The sequence below is a fragment of the Mytilus trossulus genome, chromosome 2, assembly GCF_036588685.1.
Source record: "Mytilus trossulus isolate FHL-02 chromosome 2, PNRI_Mtr1.1.1.hap1, whole genome shotgun sequence".
NCBI lineage: Eukaryota > Metazoa > Mollusca > Bivalvia > Mytilida > Mytilidae > Mytilus > Mytilus trossulus.
Window position 1 is genome coordinate 21,659,435 of NC_086374.1, and position 19,276 is coordinate 21,678,710.

General features: G+C 32.0%; 1 protein-coding gene across 1 annotated transcript in view; it reads right to left on the reverse strand.

The window, feature by feature from the left end:
• LOC134705654 (putative ferric-chelate reductase 1) overlaps positions 1-12,751 on the reverse strand; it is a 65,312-nt gene extending 52,561 nt beyond the window's left edge. The window contains exon 1 of the mRNA XM_063564374.1: positions 12,269-12,751. Within this exon, the coding sequence (XP_063420444.1) occupies positions 12,269-12,503 (235 nt within the window). The 5' untranslated portion in view covers positions 12,504-12,751. The remainder of the gene's footprint in view (positions 1-12,268) is intronic.
• Positions 12,752-19,276: the final 6,525 nt, after the last annotated feature.

Genomic DNA, 19,276 nt, shown 5'->3' on the forward strand with positions numbered 1-19,276 from the left:
TTACTATTAAAGAGCCGTGGCAAAACAAGAAGTGCACTCCATATGATTTTTTTTCTTCACCAATTATTTTCTTACAGTCTTAAAAACCCAAAATCCAAGTTAAGAAAAAAGTTTAATTCTAGAAATAGTTGGCTCCTCAGAGATGTACCAGGTCATCTTTAACTGTAGTCTTCAATTTATTTCATCTGATCTGTTTTTCACTTTTTACGACACACCTATAGATACACTTGTATATGTTATTCGTAATTATTACATCCTTTGAGATTTTCGTGAAAAATGTTGGATTGGATGTATTTGTATTCTGTCATTTTCACTTCCTGTTACATGTGCGTGAGATATGTTGTATAACATGTGTTTATAAAAAAAGATGTGGTATGATTGGCAATGAGACAACTATCCACAAAAGACCAAAATGACAGAAAACAGCTATAGGTCACCGTACGGCCTTCAACAATGAGCAAAGCCCATAACGCATAGTCAGCTATAAAAGGCCCCGATTGTATTCTGTCATTTTCATTTTCTGTGACATGGGCTTGATATGATGTATTTTTTCTATCATTTTCACTTTCTGTGACATAGGCTTGATATGATGTATTGTATTCTGTCATTTTCACTTTCTGTGACAAAAGATTGGATAGGATGTATTGTATTCTGTCATTTTCACTTTCTGTGACAAAAGATTGGATAGGATGTATTGTATTCTGTCATTTTCACTTCCTGTGACAAAAGATTGGATAGGATGTATTTGTACGCTGTCATTTAACCTTTCTGTGACATAGTTTTGATTGGAGGTCTTTATATTCTGTCATTTTCACTTTCTGTGACAAAAAATTGAATTGAATAGGATGTATTGTATTCTGTCATTTTCACTTTCTGTGACAAAGATTGGATAGGATATATTGTGTTCTGTCATTTTCACTTTCTGTGACAAAGATTGGATAGGATGTAATGTATTCTGTAATTTTTACTTTCTGTGACAAAGATTGGATAGGATGTATTGTGTTCTGTCATTTTCACTTTCTGTGACAAAGATTGGATAGAATATATTGTGTTCTGTCATTTTCACTTTCTGTGACAAAGATTGGATAGGATGTAATGTATTCTGTCATTTTCACTTTCTGTGACAAAGATTGGATAGGATGTAATGTATTCTGTAATTTTCACTTTCTGTGACAAAGATTGGATAGGATGTATTGTGTTCTGTCATTTTCACTTTCTGTGACAAAGATTGGATAGGATGTAATGTGTTCTGTCATTTTCACTTTCTGTGACAAAGATTGGATAGGATATATTGTGTTCTGTAATTTTCACTTTCTGTGACAAAGATTGGATAGGATATATTGTGTTCTGTCATTTTTACTTTCTGTGACAAAGATTGGATAGAATATATTGTGTTCTGTCATTTTCACTTTCTGTGACAAAGATTGGATAGGATGTATTGTGTTCTGTCATTTTCACTTTCTGTGACAAAGATTGGATAGGATATATTGTGTTCTGTCATTTTCACTTTCTGTGACAAAGATTGGATAGGATGTAATGTATTCTGTAATTTTCACTTTCTGTGACAAAGATTGGATAGGATGTAATGTATTCTGTAATTTTTACTTTCTGTGACAAAGATTGGATAGGATGTATTGTATTCTGTCATTTTCACTTCCTGTGACAAAAGATTGGATAGGATGTATTTGTACGCTGTCATTTAACCTTTCTGTGACATAGTTTTGATTGGAGGTCTTTATATTCTGTCATTTTCACTTTCTGTGACAAAAAATTGAATTGAATAGGATGTATTGTATTCTGTCATTTTCACTTTCTGTGACAAAGATTGGATAGGATATATTGTGTTCTGTCATTTTCACTTTCTGTGACAAAGATTGGATAGGATGTAATGTATTCTGTAATTTTTACTTTCTGTGACAAAGATTGGATAGGATGTATTGTGTTCTGTCATTTTCACTTTCTGTGACAAAGATTGGATAGGATATATTGTGTTCTGTCATTTTCACTTTCTGTGACAAAGATTGGATAGGATATATTGTGTTCTGTCATTTTCACTTTCTGTGACAAAGATTGGATAGGATGTAATGTATTCTGAAATTTTTACTTTCTGTGACAAAGATTGGATAGGATGTATTGTATTCTGTCATTTTTACTTTCTGTGACAAAAGATTTGATAGAATATATTGTGTTCTGTCATTTTCACTTTCTGTGACAAAGATTGGATAGGATGTAATGTATTCTGTAATTTTTACTTTCTGTGACAAAGATTGGATAGGATATATTGTGTTCTGTCATTTTCACTTTCTGTGACAAAAGATTGGATAGGATGTAATGTATTCTGTAATTTTCACTTTCTGTGACAAAGATTGGATAGGATATATTGTGTTCTGTCATTTTCACTTTCTGTGACAATGATTGGATAGGATGTAATGTATTCTGTAATTTTCACTTTCTGTGACAAAGATTGGATAGGATATATTGTGTTCTGTCATTTTCACTTTCTGTGACAATGATTGGATAGGATGTAATGTATTCTGTAATTTTCACTTTCTGTGACAAAGATTGGATAGGATATATTGTGTTCTGTCATTTTCACTTTCTTTGACAAAGATTGGATAGGATATATTGTGTTCTGTCATTTTTACTTTCTGTGACAAAGATTGGATAGGATATATTGTGTTCTGTCATTTTCACTTTCTGTGACAAAGATTGGATAGGATATATTGTGTTCTGTCATTTTCACTTTCTGTGACAATGATTGGATAGGATGTAATGTATTCTGTAATTTTCACTTTCTGTGACAAAAGATTGGATAGGATATATTGTGTTCTGTCATTTTCACTTTCTGTGACAAAGATTGGATAGAATATATTGTGTTCTGTCATTTTCACTTTCTGTGACAAAGATTGGATAGGATATATTGTGTTCTGTCATTTTTACTTTCTGTGACAAAGATTGGATAGAATATATTGTGTTCTGTCATTTTCACTTTCTGTGACAAAGATTGGATAGGATATATTGTGTTCTGTCATTTTCACTTTCTGTGACAAAGATTGGATAGGATATATTGTGTTCTGTCATTTTCACTTTCTGTGACAATGATTGGATAGGATGTAATGTATTCTGTAATTTTCACTTTCTGTGACAAAAGATTGGATAGGATATATTGTGTTCTGTCATTTTCACTTTCTGTGACAAAAGATTTGATAGGATATATTGTGTTCTGTCATTTTCACTTTCTGTGACAAAAGATTGGATAGGATGTAATGTATTCTGTAATTTTCACTTTCTGTGACAAAGATTGGATAGGATATATTGTGTTCTGTCATTCTCACTTTCTGTGACAAAAGATTGGATAGGATGTAATGTATTCTGTAATTTTTACTTTCTGTGACAAAGATTGGATAGGATGTAATGTATTCTGTCATTTTCACTTTCTGTGACAAAAGATTGGATAGGATATATTGTGTTCTGTCATTTTCACTTTCTGTGACAAAGATTGGATAGGATATATTGTGTTCTGTCATTTTTACTTTCTGTGACAAAGATTGGATAGGATGTAATGTATTCTGTCATTTTCACTTTCTGTGACAAAGATTTGATAGGATATATTGTGTTCTGTCATTTTTACTTTCTGTGACAAAGATTGGATAGGATATATTGTGTTCTGTCATTTTCACTTTCTGTGACAAAGATTGGATAGGATATATTGTGTTCTGTCATTTTCACTTTCTGTGACAAAAGATTGGATAGGATATATTGTGTTCTGTCATTTTCACTTTCTGTGACAAAGATTGGATAGGATATATTGTGTTCTGTCATTTTCACTTTCTGTGACAAAGATTGGATAGGATATATTGTGTTCTGTCATTTTTACTTTCTGTGACAAAGATTGGATAGGATGTAATGTATTCTGTAATTTTTACTTTCTGTGACAAAGATTGGATAGGATGTAATGTATTCTGTAATTTTTACTTTCTGTGACAAAGATTGGATAGGATATATTGTGTTCTGTCATTTTCACTTTCTGTGACAAAAGATTGGATAGGATGTATTGTATTCTGTCATTTTTACTTTCTGTGACAAAGATTGGATAGGATGTAATGTATTCTGTAATTTTTACTTTCTGTGACAAAGATTGGATAGGATGTAATGTATTCTGTAATTTTTACTTTCTGTGACAAAGATTGGATAGGATGTAATGTATTCTGTAATTTTCACTTTCTGTGACAAAGATTGGATAGGATATATTGTGTTCTGTCATTTTCACTTTCTGTGACAAAGATTGGATAGGATATATTGTGTTCCGTCATTTTCACTTTCTGTGACAAAGATTGGATAGGATATATTGTGTTCTGTCATTTTCACTTTCTGTGACAAAGATTGGATAGGATGTATTGTGTTCTGTCATTTTCACTTTCTGTGACAAAGATTGGATAGGATATATTGTGTTCTGTCATTTTCACTTTCTGTGACAAAGATTGGATAGGATGTATTGTGTTCTGTCATTTTCACTTTCTGTGACAAAGATTGGATAGGATATATTGTATTCTGTAATTTTCACTTTCTGTGACAAAGATTGGATAGGATATATTGTGTTCTGTCATTTTTACTTTCTGTGACAAAGATTGGATAGGATGTAATGTATTCTGTAATTTTTACTTTCTGTGACAAAGATGGGATAGGATGTAATGTATTCTGTAATTTTTACTTTCTGTGACAAAGATTGGATAGGATGTAATGTATTCTGTAATTTTTACTTTCTGTGACAAAGATTGGATAGGATGTAATGTATTCTGTAATTTTTACTTTCTGTGACAAAGATTGGATAGGATATATTGTGTTCTGTCATTTTCACTTTCTGTGACAAAGATTGGATAGGATGTAATGTATTCTGTAATTTTTACTTTCTGTGACAAAGATTGGATAGGATGTAATGTATTCTGTAATTTTTACTTTCTGTGACAAAGATTGGATAGGATATATTGTGTTCTGTCATTTTCACTTTCTGTGACAAAGATTGGATAGGATATATTGTGTTCTGTCATTTTCACTTTCTGTGACAAAAGATTGGATAGGATGTAATGTATTCTGTAATTTTTACTTTCTGTGACAAAGATTGGATAGGATATATTGTGTTCTGTCATTTTCACTTTCTGTGACAAAGATTGGATAGGATATATTGTGTTCTGTCATTTTCACTTTCTGTGACAAAAGATTGGATAGGATATATTGTGTTCCGTCATTTTCACTTTCTGTGACAAAAGATTGGATAGGATATATTGTGTTCTGTCATTTTCACTTTCTGTGACAAAAGATTGGATAGGATGTAATGTATTCTGTAATTTTTACTTTCTGTGACAAAGATTGGATAGGATATATTGTGTTCTGTCATTTTCACTTTCTGTGACAAAGATTGGATAGGATATATTGTGTTCTGTCATTTTCACTTTCTGTGACAAAGATTGGATAGGATATATTGTGTTCCGTCATTTTCACTTTCTGTGACAAAAGATTGGATAGGATATATTGTATTCTGTCATTCTCACTTTCTGTGACAAAATATTGGATAGGATATATTGTGTTCCGTCATTTTCACTTTCTGTGACAAAAGATTGGATAGGATATATTGTGTTCTGTCATTTTCACTTTCTGTGACAAAGATTGGATAGGATATATTGTGTTCTGTCATTTTCACTTTCTGTGACAAAAGATTGGATAGGATATATTGTGTTCTGTCATTTTCACTTTCTGTGACAAAGATTGGATAGGATATATTGTGTTCTGTCATTTTCACTTTCTGTGACAAAGATTGGATAGGATGTAATGTATTCTGTCATTTTCACTTTCTGTGACAAAGATTGGATAGGATATATTGTGTTCTGTCATTTTCACTTTCTGTGACAAAGATTGGATAGGATATATTGTGTTCTGTCATTTTCACTTTCTGTGACAAAGATTGGATAGGATGTAATGTATTCTGTCATTTTCACTTTCTGTGACAAAGATTGGATAGGATATATTGTGTTCTGTCATTTTCACTTTCTGTGACAATGATTGGATAGGATGTAATGTATTCTGTCATTTTCACTTTCTGTGACAAAGATTGGATAGGATATATTGTGTTCTGTCATTTTCACTTTCTTTGACAAAGATTGGATAGGATATATTGTGTTCTGTCATTTTCACTTTCTGTGACAAAGATTGGATAGGATATATTGTGTTCTGTCATTTTCACTTTCTGTGACAAAGATTGGATAGGATGTAATGTATTCTGTAATTTTTACTTTCTGTGACAAAGATTGGATAGGATGTAATGTATTCTGTCATTTTCACTTTCTTTGACAAAAGATTGGATAGGATATATTGTGTTCTGTCATTTTCACTTTCTGTGACAATGATTGGATAGGATGTAATGTATTCTGTCATTTTTACTTTCTGTGACAAAGATTGGATAGGATGTAATGTATTCTGTAATTTTTACTTTCTGTGACAAAGATTGGATAGGATATATTGTGTTCTGTCATTTTCACTTTCTGTGACAAAGATTGGATAGGATGTAATGTATTCTGTCATTTTCACTTTCTGTGACAAAGATTGGATAGGATATATTGTGTTCTGTCATTTTCACTTTCTGTGACAATGATTGGATAGGATGTAATGTATTCTGTCATTTTCACTTTCTGTGACAAAGATTGGATAGGATATATTGTGTTCTGTCATTTTCACTTTCTGTGACAAAGATTGGATAGGATATATTGTGTTCTGTCATTTTTACTTTCTGTGACAAAAGATTGGATAGGATATATTGTGTTCTGTCATTTTCACTTTCTGTGACAAAGATTGGATAGGATATATTGTGTTCTGTCATTTTCACTTTCTGTGACAAAGATTGGATAGGATGTAATGTATTCTGTCATTTTCACTTTTTTTGACAAAAGATTGGATAGGATATATTGTGTTCTGTCATTTTCACTTTCTGTGACAATGATTGGATAGGATGTAATGTATTCTGTCATTTTCACTTTCTGTGACAAAGATTGAATAGGATGTAATGTATTCTGTCATTTTCACTTTCTGTGACAAAGATTGGATAGGATATATTGTGTTCTGTCATTTTTACTTTCTGTGACAAAGATTGGATAGGATGTAATGTATTCTGTAATTTTTACTTTCTGTGACAAAGATTGGATAGGATGTAATGTATTCTGTAATTTTTACTTTCTGTGACAAAGATTGGATAGGATATATTGTGTTCTGTCATTTTCACTTTCTGTGACAAAGATTGGATAGGATGTAATGTATTCTGTAATTTTCACTTTCTGTGACAAAGATTGGATAGAATGTAATGTATTCTGTACCAGGATTATAATTTTATACGTTAGACGTGCGTTTCGTCTACATAAGACTCATCAGTGACGCTCAGATCAAAATAGTTTGAAAAGCCAAATAAATACAAAGTTGAAGAGCATTGAGGACCCAAAATTCCAAAAAGTTGTGCCAAATACGGCTAAGGTAATCTACTCCTGGGGTGAGAAAATCCTTAGTTTTTCGAAAAATTCAAAAGTTTTATAGACAGAAAATTTAGGTAAGATTGGATATATCTTCATTTGTTTCTGTATATTTATAGATTGAAAAACTAGACCAGTTGAAAATGTCTTATTAAATATTAGAAGTCATATAAATATGTCTTTAGGTACGGATGCGTCGTTTTGGTTGGTGTCTCTTTAAAGTTTATCCCATATCTCTTTTTATTCTCGGGTCGTCTGCAGAGAATTGTTTATATCTTATTATCCCTCGCATTTGTATATGAATTAACCCTTAAGACGACAAATATAATTTCATCATTCTGTTAGTTATTCTGAATTGCTTTTATTTTGTTTATCGATTTCGCCCACAGTAATTTCTACATTCAGACCTTTTTTTTATTGTAAAACCAAAGCATTACTTGAGTCAATTGATACAAGACAGTAAGTCTCAATAAAAGTTATATAAATCGTATCTAAACCTGTCAAAACAGTTTGTTTAAAGTGTAAGTCACTCCTAAATGTGTGTCTATAAGACCAAACGCGACGAATCGTCATTATGATATATTTCCATTAGTTTTTGTAATGAGGTGTTTTTGTATTCAGTGCATACAACTAAAGCTTTGGCAGAACTGTACTGTTGTAGTAATTTTTTTAAAAAATCACTAAACGCCAATTTTTATAAATAATAGATTTGATTCAAACAACACCATATATCAGTTTCAAATTTCGTTTGTGAAATTTTTAGTACTAAACTTTGGTCGATATGCAATTCATGGGTCAAAAAAATTCTTCAAACCAACAGTTCTCAATAAACTATCCTGCATTAAAAACCCTTAATAAACAATGATCCAGTTTAAATCTACGGGTTTCTATAAGAACACATCGGTTTCGTCATCCGGTTACCAATAGTCCTTGTAACTTTCATTATATTCTTGAAATATTTAATGAAAAAAAAATACATTTCAATGCGTAGAATTCTCGATTCCAATGCTTTTTGTAAGATTTGTGCGACAAGTTTGACGTTACTGTTTTGTAAGATTTGTGCGACAGGTTTGACATTACTGTTTTGTAAAATTTGTGCGACAAGTTTGACGATACTGTTTTGTAAGATTTGTACGACAGGTTTGACAATACTGTTTTGTAATATTTGTGCGACAGGTTTGACGATACTGTTTCGTAAGATTTGTGCGACAGGTTTGACGATACTGTTTTGTAAGATTTGTGCGACAGGTTTGATGATACTGTTTTGTAAGATTTGTACGACAGGTTTGACAATACTGTTTTGTAAGATTTGTGCGACAGGTTTGACGATACTGTTTCGTAAGATTTGTGCGACAGGTTTGATGATACTGTTTTGTAAGATTTGTGCGACAGGTTTGATGATACTGTTTTGTAAGATTTGTGCGACAGGTTTGATGATACTGTTTTGTAAGATTTGTGCAACAGGTTTGACGATACTGTTTTGTAAGATTTGTGCGACAGGTTTGACGATACTGTTTTGTAAGATTTGTGCGACAGGTTTGATGATACTGTTTGTAAGATTTGTGCGACAGGTTTGATGATACTGTTTTGTAAGATTTGTGCGACAGGTTTGACGATACTGTTTTGTAAGATTTGTGCGACAGGTTTGACGATACTGTTTTGTAAGATTTGTGCGACAGGTTTGATGATACTGTTTTGTAAGATTTGTACGACAGGTTTGATGATACTGTTTTGTAAGATTTGTGCGACAGGTTTGATGATACTGTTTTGTAAGATTTGTACGACATGTTTGATGATACTGTTTGTAAAATTTGTACGACAGGTTTGATGATACTGTTTGTAAGATTTGTGCGACAGGTTTGACGATACTGTTTTGTAAGATTTGTGTGACAGGTTTGAGGATACTGTTTTGTTTATGTAAAAGAGTCAATCAGTCTGAATCTGAGGTTGCTGTAAGATGTTCAAATAAGTGTATAAGTCTATTCATTGACAAATTAGAGTTTAATATGTTTCACCTTTTCTTTGCACAGAATAATCACTTTTGAGTTATGGACGTAAACTAAAAATATATATAGCCGCAATGGTACCACAACGACATAGCTCAGTTATAGTCTGGAGCAGTAATACTATGCAAGATACGTAGCTCAGTAATACTATGTAATAAACAAACTTAAGTTATATTCCAAGATACATTTAATAAGCTCTACAATATTCTCCGATATCAATACCCCAATAATAATGTTATCTGATGTCAAACTCAAACACCATATACTCCGGTATACATTCTTGATATTTATACTAAATATTAAATACTAAAATTCATGATAAAAGAGATGATTTTTCATTTCCTATCGTTAATTATCCATTTTTAGATGGTGACGTTCCCTTGTCAACATCTTACGGTGTTTATATATCTCAACTTGTACGATTCGCTCGTGTATGTAACAATGTTTTAGATTTTAACGAGAGAAATTTATGTATCACTGAAAAATTATTAAACCAGGGTTTTCGATATCACAAACTAGTCAAAACATTTACTAAGTTTTATCATCGGTATAAGGACATCATTCGTAAATATAGCTCAACATGCAGACTTCTTATACGTTTAGGTATATTACATCCAATTTTTTATGGAAATATTCTTTATAAAGCACAAAAATGTCAGTATTCACTGCAAAAACTAACAAAACCTTTAAATAGACTTATTAAGAAGGGATATAGTTACGATACTGTTGTCAGGTCATTAAAGATTGCATATTTTGGCGTTAATATTGATTAACGTATATGGTCTTTGCATCGGAACTAAACACATTTATTCAAAAACCAGATGTTGGTATGACACGGGTTATGTTCTTCTCACATATGTTATGATGGTATGCTACTAAACCCCTAACGGGAAGGATTGTGCCTGATATTCATATGATGAAATCATAATCTTTCAATCAGTTTAATTGAAGTCTGGAGCTGGCATGTCAGTTAACTGCTAGTAGTCTGTTGTTATTTATGTATTATTGTCATTTTGTTTATTTTCTTTGGTTACATCTTCTGACATAAGACTCGGACTTCTCCTGAACTGAATTCAAATGTGCGTATTGTTATGCGTTTACTTTTCTACATTGGCTAGAGGTATAGGGGGATGGTTGATATCTCATAAACATGTTTAACCCCGCCGCATTTTTGCGCCTGTCCCAAGTCAGAAGCTTCTGGCCTTTGTTAGTCTTGTATTAGTTTAATTTTTATTTCTTGTGTACAATTTGGAAATTAATATGGCCTTCATTATAACTGAACTCTAGTATATATTTGTTAAGGGGCCAGCTGAAGGACGCCTCTGGGTGCGGGAATTTCTCGCTACGCTCAGTTATAGTAATCTCATTAATACATTCCTTATAATAATGTTCTCCAGTATACATTCCTCAGTTATAATGTTTTCCGATATACATACCTCAGTAATAATGATGTCCTAAAAACATTCAACTGTTTTAATGTTCTACGATATACATTCCTCAGTAACAATGTTTTACGATACACATTCCTGAGCAATAATGTTCTCCGATATGCAATCCTCAGTAATAAAGATCTCCGATATATATTCCTCAGTTATAATGTTCTCCAATCTATATTCCACTGTTTTAATGTTCTACGATATAAATTCCTCATTAACAGTGTTCTACGATATACATTCCTCAGTAATAATGTTCTCAAATATACATACCTCAGCTATAATGTTTTCCGATATACATACCTCAGTTATGATATTTTCCGATAAATATTCCACTGTTATAATGTTCTCCAGTAAACATTCCTCAGAATTAATGTTTCCGGATATACATATCTCAGTTATAATGTTCTCAAATATACAATATATGTAAAACATGCGTGGCACTTTTTCCTGTGTAGTGTTACTTAAATACAGGCTCATACAGCGCTTGGTATATATCTTTTCATTTTTAGCAACCAATTTCGCTCAATTTTGTCAAAATAAGTGAATAATTCGACCTCATTGAATCGGTGTCGATTTGACCATGAACTTAACCCAATCGTTAAAGGTTGGTTACACATGTAGAAATCATGGTCAGCCATTAACAGGAACAGGATGTCAACAATTTTATTGACTGATTCGATCCAAAAAAAATATCAGTCAAATACAGGTAAAAACAATTATTTACTTTTTATTTAGCCAATAACATGAAATCAAACCGACCTTGAAAAATTCAATTGCACGAGGTCGTTAAGTATTGATATTTTTTTATGTTTATATCGGGATATATAACCATCGACAGTCTTCGGTGGTCATCTCGAAAGTTATTTAGATGACACCAAGACTAACTTACACATGAAATTCTGAAAAATGTTATCGAGTATATGCAATGCTAACTGTTTATTTCAGATCCCCTAAAAATCTATAATCATTACTTAGTTTCATTAGTGTTATTTATATTTGTGCGTTGGTTATTTTCCAAATTCAAAGTTGTGACCACTACTGTGATACAGATCTTTTGCATTCAATCCTATCTTCTTTGTTGGTTTTGTTGGGTTTTTTCTTTTTCTTGTTCTTATGTTTAATTTGTTTTGTTTTGTTTTGAAGTTTAACAATGTTTTAATCATTTTGGATAAACAACCATTGTACATGTGTTTTATACGGTTTTTGTTTTAAAGCTTTATTTTGCAATTCAAATTTTGACACATTTGAAAGAAAGAAAGAAGTTATATTATATCAGTTCAAAAGTTGTTTTCCAAAAAAAAAATCATTGACTTACCTCTGAAAATAAATTTAGTTTTGTTGGGAGGCACTACTTCTATAATCTTTAATTTGTTCGATCTCCGCGGACATTCGACAGAGTCAAACGAAGAAGTATTAGTTATATCAACGATATCATAGCTTTGGTTAGTTTTTAGTAACTTATCAACACAATCTCTTCCTGGTATGTTGCTAAGATTATATGATAAAACACAGTTGGTAAATCCTATCCATAATGCAAGTAAGTAGAACATTGTATATAAGTTTATTACAATGTAGTAAGTTTAACACACCACAGTCAATACTCAGTATACAAGTTTATTACAATATAGTAAGTTTAACACAACACTTTCAATACTCAGTATTGTTTTTGCTGTTGTTATTTAAAGCACATTTTAATCACCAGATAGTAACAGTAACACTTGTTGAATCTTCAGAATACAAAACATCTAAAGAATTGTAGTGATTAAATGCCATTCGAACGAACTATTGTCTGTTTATCACCGCTTCCGATTACAAATATAAAGATTTTTATGATTTGCGAAACCATCAGGAGCAGTACTACAAATAAAACCATAACAGACAAATTTAGATTGGTGTTCATCTCTCAAGGGTATTTAACGCAGTAACGGAAATATCGATTCTGTCTCAATTTCATAAAATATTATCAATTTATATATCTTATGATGTTATTTGGATTAATCAAGAGCATAATAGAATGTCCCCTGCTTTCCTCTTTATTTGATTGAGATATTTTGGTGAATGAACTAACTGCAGGATATTCATCTTATCCGTGAAATTACATAACGCATTTACAACAAGTTGTTTTAGTGACACATTTAAAGCTCTTAAATTCAATGTTATTTCCTTGAAAACGATTTTTTTACTATAACTTGAATCGTGGAAGTATTATATTGATAATATGCTTTAACTTAATGTACAGCAGATCTATTTATCAGACAGTTATTCAACTTCTTTCGAAGAGAAACAAAAAAATGTCCAAAAAGTGCTTTTCTTCAAGAGCGCCCCCAGTTTATGGTGGGGTCCGTGTTATTTGTTTTTTAGTTTCCTATGTTGTGTCTTTTGTACTATTGCTTGTCTCTGTATTTGCTTTTTAAACATAACGTTGTCACTTTTATTTCGACCTATGAGTTATAATGTACCTCTGGTATCTTTCGCCCATCTGTTAATCAACTTTATATTTGTATCCCTAAATTGAACAAGGAGTTTTTCATTATTTACTTCGGAACTTAAAGTATTATTGATTAATTTTCTTGGATACCAAGTTTTGTGGGGAAAAAGAATGGTTTCACTGATGTTACTTTCAAATCTGAAGGAATCTATGATTTTGTTAAAAACACTGAAATTGATGGTTCGCCTTCACAACGCAATTTCCGAACATGAGTATCTCACGAAAAATAAGAATTCCGCAGTAGGAAACTGTAGTTATATGTTTCAGGAATTTGTCGAGTGATGAATCTGACAACGCATCACACGGTAAAGCGGACTTAAATAAACCCTAACACCAAATTACAGAAATCCTTGTATTGTAGATGGACTGACGGACTAGCGGACGGACTGACAGGCGGATGGACGGACGGACAGACAGAGGTAAAACAGTTTACCCGTCTTTTTTCAAAGTGGGGTATAAATTATGTGACGTACATTTTGTATTTGAAAATTCGAGCTGATAATAATAAAATAATATGTTTGACGTAAATATTTGATCTCAAATCATAAATTGCAAGTATGTTCAATAGTGCACCATTACTCTGAACTTCTTTGCCGACAGCTATACAAATATAAAACAATGATGTTTGTCAAACTGTAAACATAAATCAGAAAACATAGGAAATGGCTGATGCATTGTTTTAGGTAATTATCTAAACTCTATTGATTTTGAAGCAATTAGTAGGATAGAGTATGAAAACAACGAAGATAATTACGTTTGAAATATTGGCAATTTCATAGAATTTTCAGCCGAATGACAAGCTGTTCCTAATTTAAATGTTTTCATTCCCACTCCATTCATTGTCAAGCTAGATAATAGAATAGAAAATGAAAATTAAGAACGTGTCAAAAAGACAACAACCTGAACAAAACACTTTATCCAGAAAACGGCTACAAATAGAGTTTTAACGCTCCGAGAAAATCCTGCACCTGGAAGCGGGCTTCAACTGGTCCCTAAATGATAATGCATACTCATTCAGGAACGATAATGCCACATCAAATAAACATGTATATACTGTATAAGGTATAAGGTCATCACAAAATATTTGGTTAGGTTAAATAATGATTGTGATGGACTGATGATTAATGTCAAGTTACATTGTCAACCAACTATGGTAGATTAGATGGTGATGGTACTGAACTGATGATGATGATGATGATGATGATGGTGATGATGATGATGATGATGATGATGATGATGAGGATGATGAGGAGGAGGAGGAGGAGGAGGAGGAGGAGGAGGAGGAGGAGGAGGAGGATTGATGCGTAATGTCAAGTTACATTAACATCCAGCTTTGATACATTAGACGATGATGATTGACTGATGTTTTATGTCAAGTTACATTGACCTCCAACTTTGGTAGATTATATCATGATGGTGATGGACTAAGGCTTATTGTCAAGTTACATTGACCTCCAACTTTGGTATGTTATATCATGATGGTGATGGACTGATGCTTCACGTCAAGTTACAGTGACCACCAACTTTGGTATGTTATATCATGATGGTGATGGACTGATGCTTCACGTCAAGTTACAGTGACCAGCAACTTTGGTAGATTAGATGATGATGATGATGGTGATGGACTGATGCTTCACGTCAAGTTACACTGACCAGCAACTTTGGTATGTTAGATCATGATGGTGATGGACTGATGCTTCACGTCAAGTTACATTGACCACCAACTTTGGTAGATTAGATCATGATGGTGATGGACTGATGCTTCACGTCAAGTTACATTGACCACCAACTTTGGTATGTTAGATCATGATGGTGATGGACTTATGCTTAACATCAAGATACATTGACCACCAACTTTGGTATGTTAGACCATGATAGTGATGGACTGATGCTTCACGTCAAGTTAGTTGTGTTCGTCTCCTTGTGAGCCATTACCAAATCGGGAAAAGGACATATGTTTGATAAGAATATTTGGTAATCAAAATTAAACATTTAAACTATCGGTCCAAATATATATATGTTTTCCTTGTTCAATGCGACATTATCAAACAAAATTAAGTCAGCAGTGGACATAAGATTTAAAAGGTTAAACCGGAAAACAAACATATTTGATGTATAACCCAAGATCGCTTTTCATGTACGCAGTACCGATAGCATTATTATGATCACAAATATAGTTCACGAAGGTTGTTATCAGCTACATCAATTGGTTATAACAAAATGCAATGAGAAATTAATAATAATAGTTATAACTCAATTACGAATGGGTTTGAATCGGAGGAAAATCGTACTTGAAGTGTCTATGATGAGTTTCTTTACAACAAATGTGAATTTCAAACACCACTCTGAAAAAGAACATACGTTTCCTGATGATGCAATCTATATTCCAATGTTCTGACATATGATGTAGAAATATTGAAGGTTAAAGATAGCTTGTTCTTGATAATTGCAGATTTATTGCTAGTCTTCAAGCCAAAGTGTTACTCTAATGCATTTTTCATATATGTCAACGTCTTTTACGACATTAATTGACCGAAAACAGAATTTAAGGAATGAGCACTGACGTTTATGTCTTTGCTTCGTTCTAAATGTAGTTAATTAAACCTGTTTCTTTTCAATTCGACATTGAGCATGTGTAAATTGGTAGCATTTATTGTTCTCATTTACACAAATTGATCAAAGCTGTTGATTTCCAATTTCTGTATGTGAAGTATCGATAATTCTGTTGTTTTCTTGGTGCGTAGTAAAACATGCTTACTCTTGCCTGACTTTGCAGCATGATAATTTGTGCAATGGGTTTACTAACCTTCACTATGAATTATCTTGTTTAAAAATTGTTATCCTTTAAAGTACTATTTGCTGATCGCAGATCTTCTGTATTGTCTGGATTCGGGCGATCTTGAGCTTCAATGGTGGAACACTGTGGCGTTGCATGGTTAGTACAGGTATATAAAAGAACGAACTCCAAGGAAAATTTAAAAAGTCCTAAATCAATTAGCAAAATAAAAAAAATGAAATTCGTCAAACGAATGGATAACCTGGTTTAGAGCAAGCGGAACTATACAATTTCATCATATTGACGTCGATGTGTGAACAAAACAAACATCTTAGGCACAATCGGTAAAAATGTCAAAAAAAGGGGTACAGCAGTCAGTATTATGTTATTAATCACCATAATAAATATTAAAAAAATGACGGAGTATAATAATAATTATCGAGCCACGTCAACTGCATATTACCAAACAAAGACAAAGTAGTAAAAGTAATAATTTACAAAGACATATAAAATTAAATATAACATGTAATGTTATATAATGTTAAACAACGTCAATACCTAGAATCTATACATCAAGACCATCGGGTATTATTTGTGAAATTGATACGGAATATTTATCAACAAGGTATAGGTATCTTCCGATGAACTTTTTAAGAAAAGGAGGAAACGTTCTTTTACATACATCCCGGGTACATCAACTTTCAGTTCAGACACTGGTGACGCTTGTTAGAAGAATTAAGAACAGAAAGTTTTAGGACAAAAAGTCACTATTCAGTTTTGAGATTATTTTTCTTTGGATAAGAAAAACCTAATTTAAAAAAATTGGGTATTCCCTCATATAACATTGAATCTAAAATGGCATACATTTGTAGTATTAGTATATAGAAATTTTGACTTCAACCAATTGGTCGCCGAGAGGTTACGTTAATTTGTTTGATTATAAATTAACCATTCCAAAATTCTAGGAGGGATTTAGTTTCCCAGTGCCGGATATAAATAAAAAGTTTAATTCAAAATAAAATGCAAAAACATAAGATTTTAAAAGTTTTCACCCTAATGTGGTGACGGATATCCGTAAAAGAGAGACTGTTTTTTTAGATATAAGAAGTTTAATTCTTGAAAAAACATAACATGGTATTGTCACAGCGGTGGTTAAATAAATATTATTTTGTCAGTTTGACAGACTTTTAAATGTGAAAAAAAGTAAAATCACAAAAATACTGAACTCAGAGGAAAATCCAATCGGAAAGTCCATAAACACATGGCAAAATCAAATAACAAAACACATTAAAAACCAATGGACAAGAACTGACTTGGTATAGGCATTTTCAAATGTAGAAAATGGTGGATTAAACCTGGTTTTATACCGCTAACCCTCTAACTTTGGTTACAGTCTCATCAAATTTCGTTATATTTACAATGACGAGTGAACTAAACAGGCATAATAATTAAAATAGTCAAATTATGGGGACAACAGACATCATCGTGTAACCTTCTAGTCTAAGAGAGAGTACCCAAATTGCACATATTAAAGTTGCCATTTTGAATTTATTTTGTATATGTATCCGTATTTTCTACATAGTTCCACCATTTTTTTTTAATCAAAATCAAAACATATTACCCAAATTGCACATATTTTTTATGGCCAAGATTAAAGTTGCCATTTTGAATTTATTTTGTATATGTATCCGTATTTTCTACATAGTTCCAACATATTTTTTGAATCAAAATCAAAACATAGAAAGATATGTTTGAACCGACCTCCAAACGATCCATGACTTGGTAATGAAGCATACCCATATTGCCTCCAAGATTCAATTACCATCCGTAAAAATCGTACAACTGATGTTTTGTTTTACTTCTTCAAATAATTAGATCCATTCGACAGTAGTCCGTTCTTTCTATTCATTTTTTAACAACTGAATGTCTGTCACGTTTTCAAAAGTTTACTTTGTTTACGTCACATGGCGACGTTTCTGTAGATTTACATTGTTTCATTAAATACTTTATCTGTCGCAATTGACATTTACTGTGAAAGTTTTGTATATATTCAAATATATTATCTATGCTGAAGTCTTGCATAATGATAAATCATAAACAACAAATTGCTTTGTCTTTATTATTTTCGCTGTTATTTTTGCTAAATGGGTGCTTTTGTGACATAAGTATAATGTGGATCATATGTGGATGCTTAAAAACTACAAAATTATGTTAAATGTACGTACCAAAAATCATCTCTACTAGGTGATCCTATGTAGATTGAAAGTGTCAATGAACTGATGAAGGAACTAGAAGATATTTTGTAATAAAAAAAAGGAAAATTCAAATAAACAGTTTTCTTAAACTCGACATCATTAGAATTCATTGACAACGTAGGTGTTTCATTTGGTGAAAGTGTTTAAGAGACATATTCCTTCAAACGTCTTTTTTTTTTTAAAAGAACCCATTTTTAACAGATACAATATGATTTTGTGTTTTGTTTTTATGCACTATGGAAGACAAAAGTAAAATCACAAAAATACTGAACTCAAAGGAAAATCAATACGCAAAGTCCATAATCACATGGCAAAATCAAATAACGAAACGCATCAAAAACGATTACACAAGAACTGTCATATTCCTGACTTGGTACAGGCATTTTCAAATGTAGAAAATGGTGGATTAAACCTGGTTCTATAGCGCTAACCCTCTCTCATTAATAACAGTCTCATCAAATTCCGTTATATTTACATGATGCGTTAAATAAACAGTCACAATTAATAAAATAGTCAAAATATGGGTACATCAGGCATCATCGCATAACAATTTTACAAGGGATTCTGTATTCTATTGATTGATCCTCATTTTATCATGTGCTTTTCACTGTATAGGGAAATCATTAAATTGTTTGGTTACTTTTCGGCGTTTGCCTGGTCGTGCAGTGTTTACAAGTTAAAATAAATTTTCGAAATTTAGAAATATCATGGTTAAATTATAATTATACCAATTATCAAATCAATATCTATAAGTATGACAAAAAAAGGTGTTGAAAACTGTTTTTTTTCGATCTTGGTCTGTAA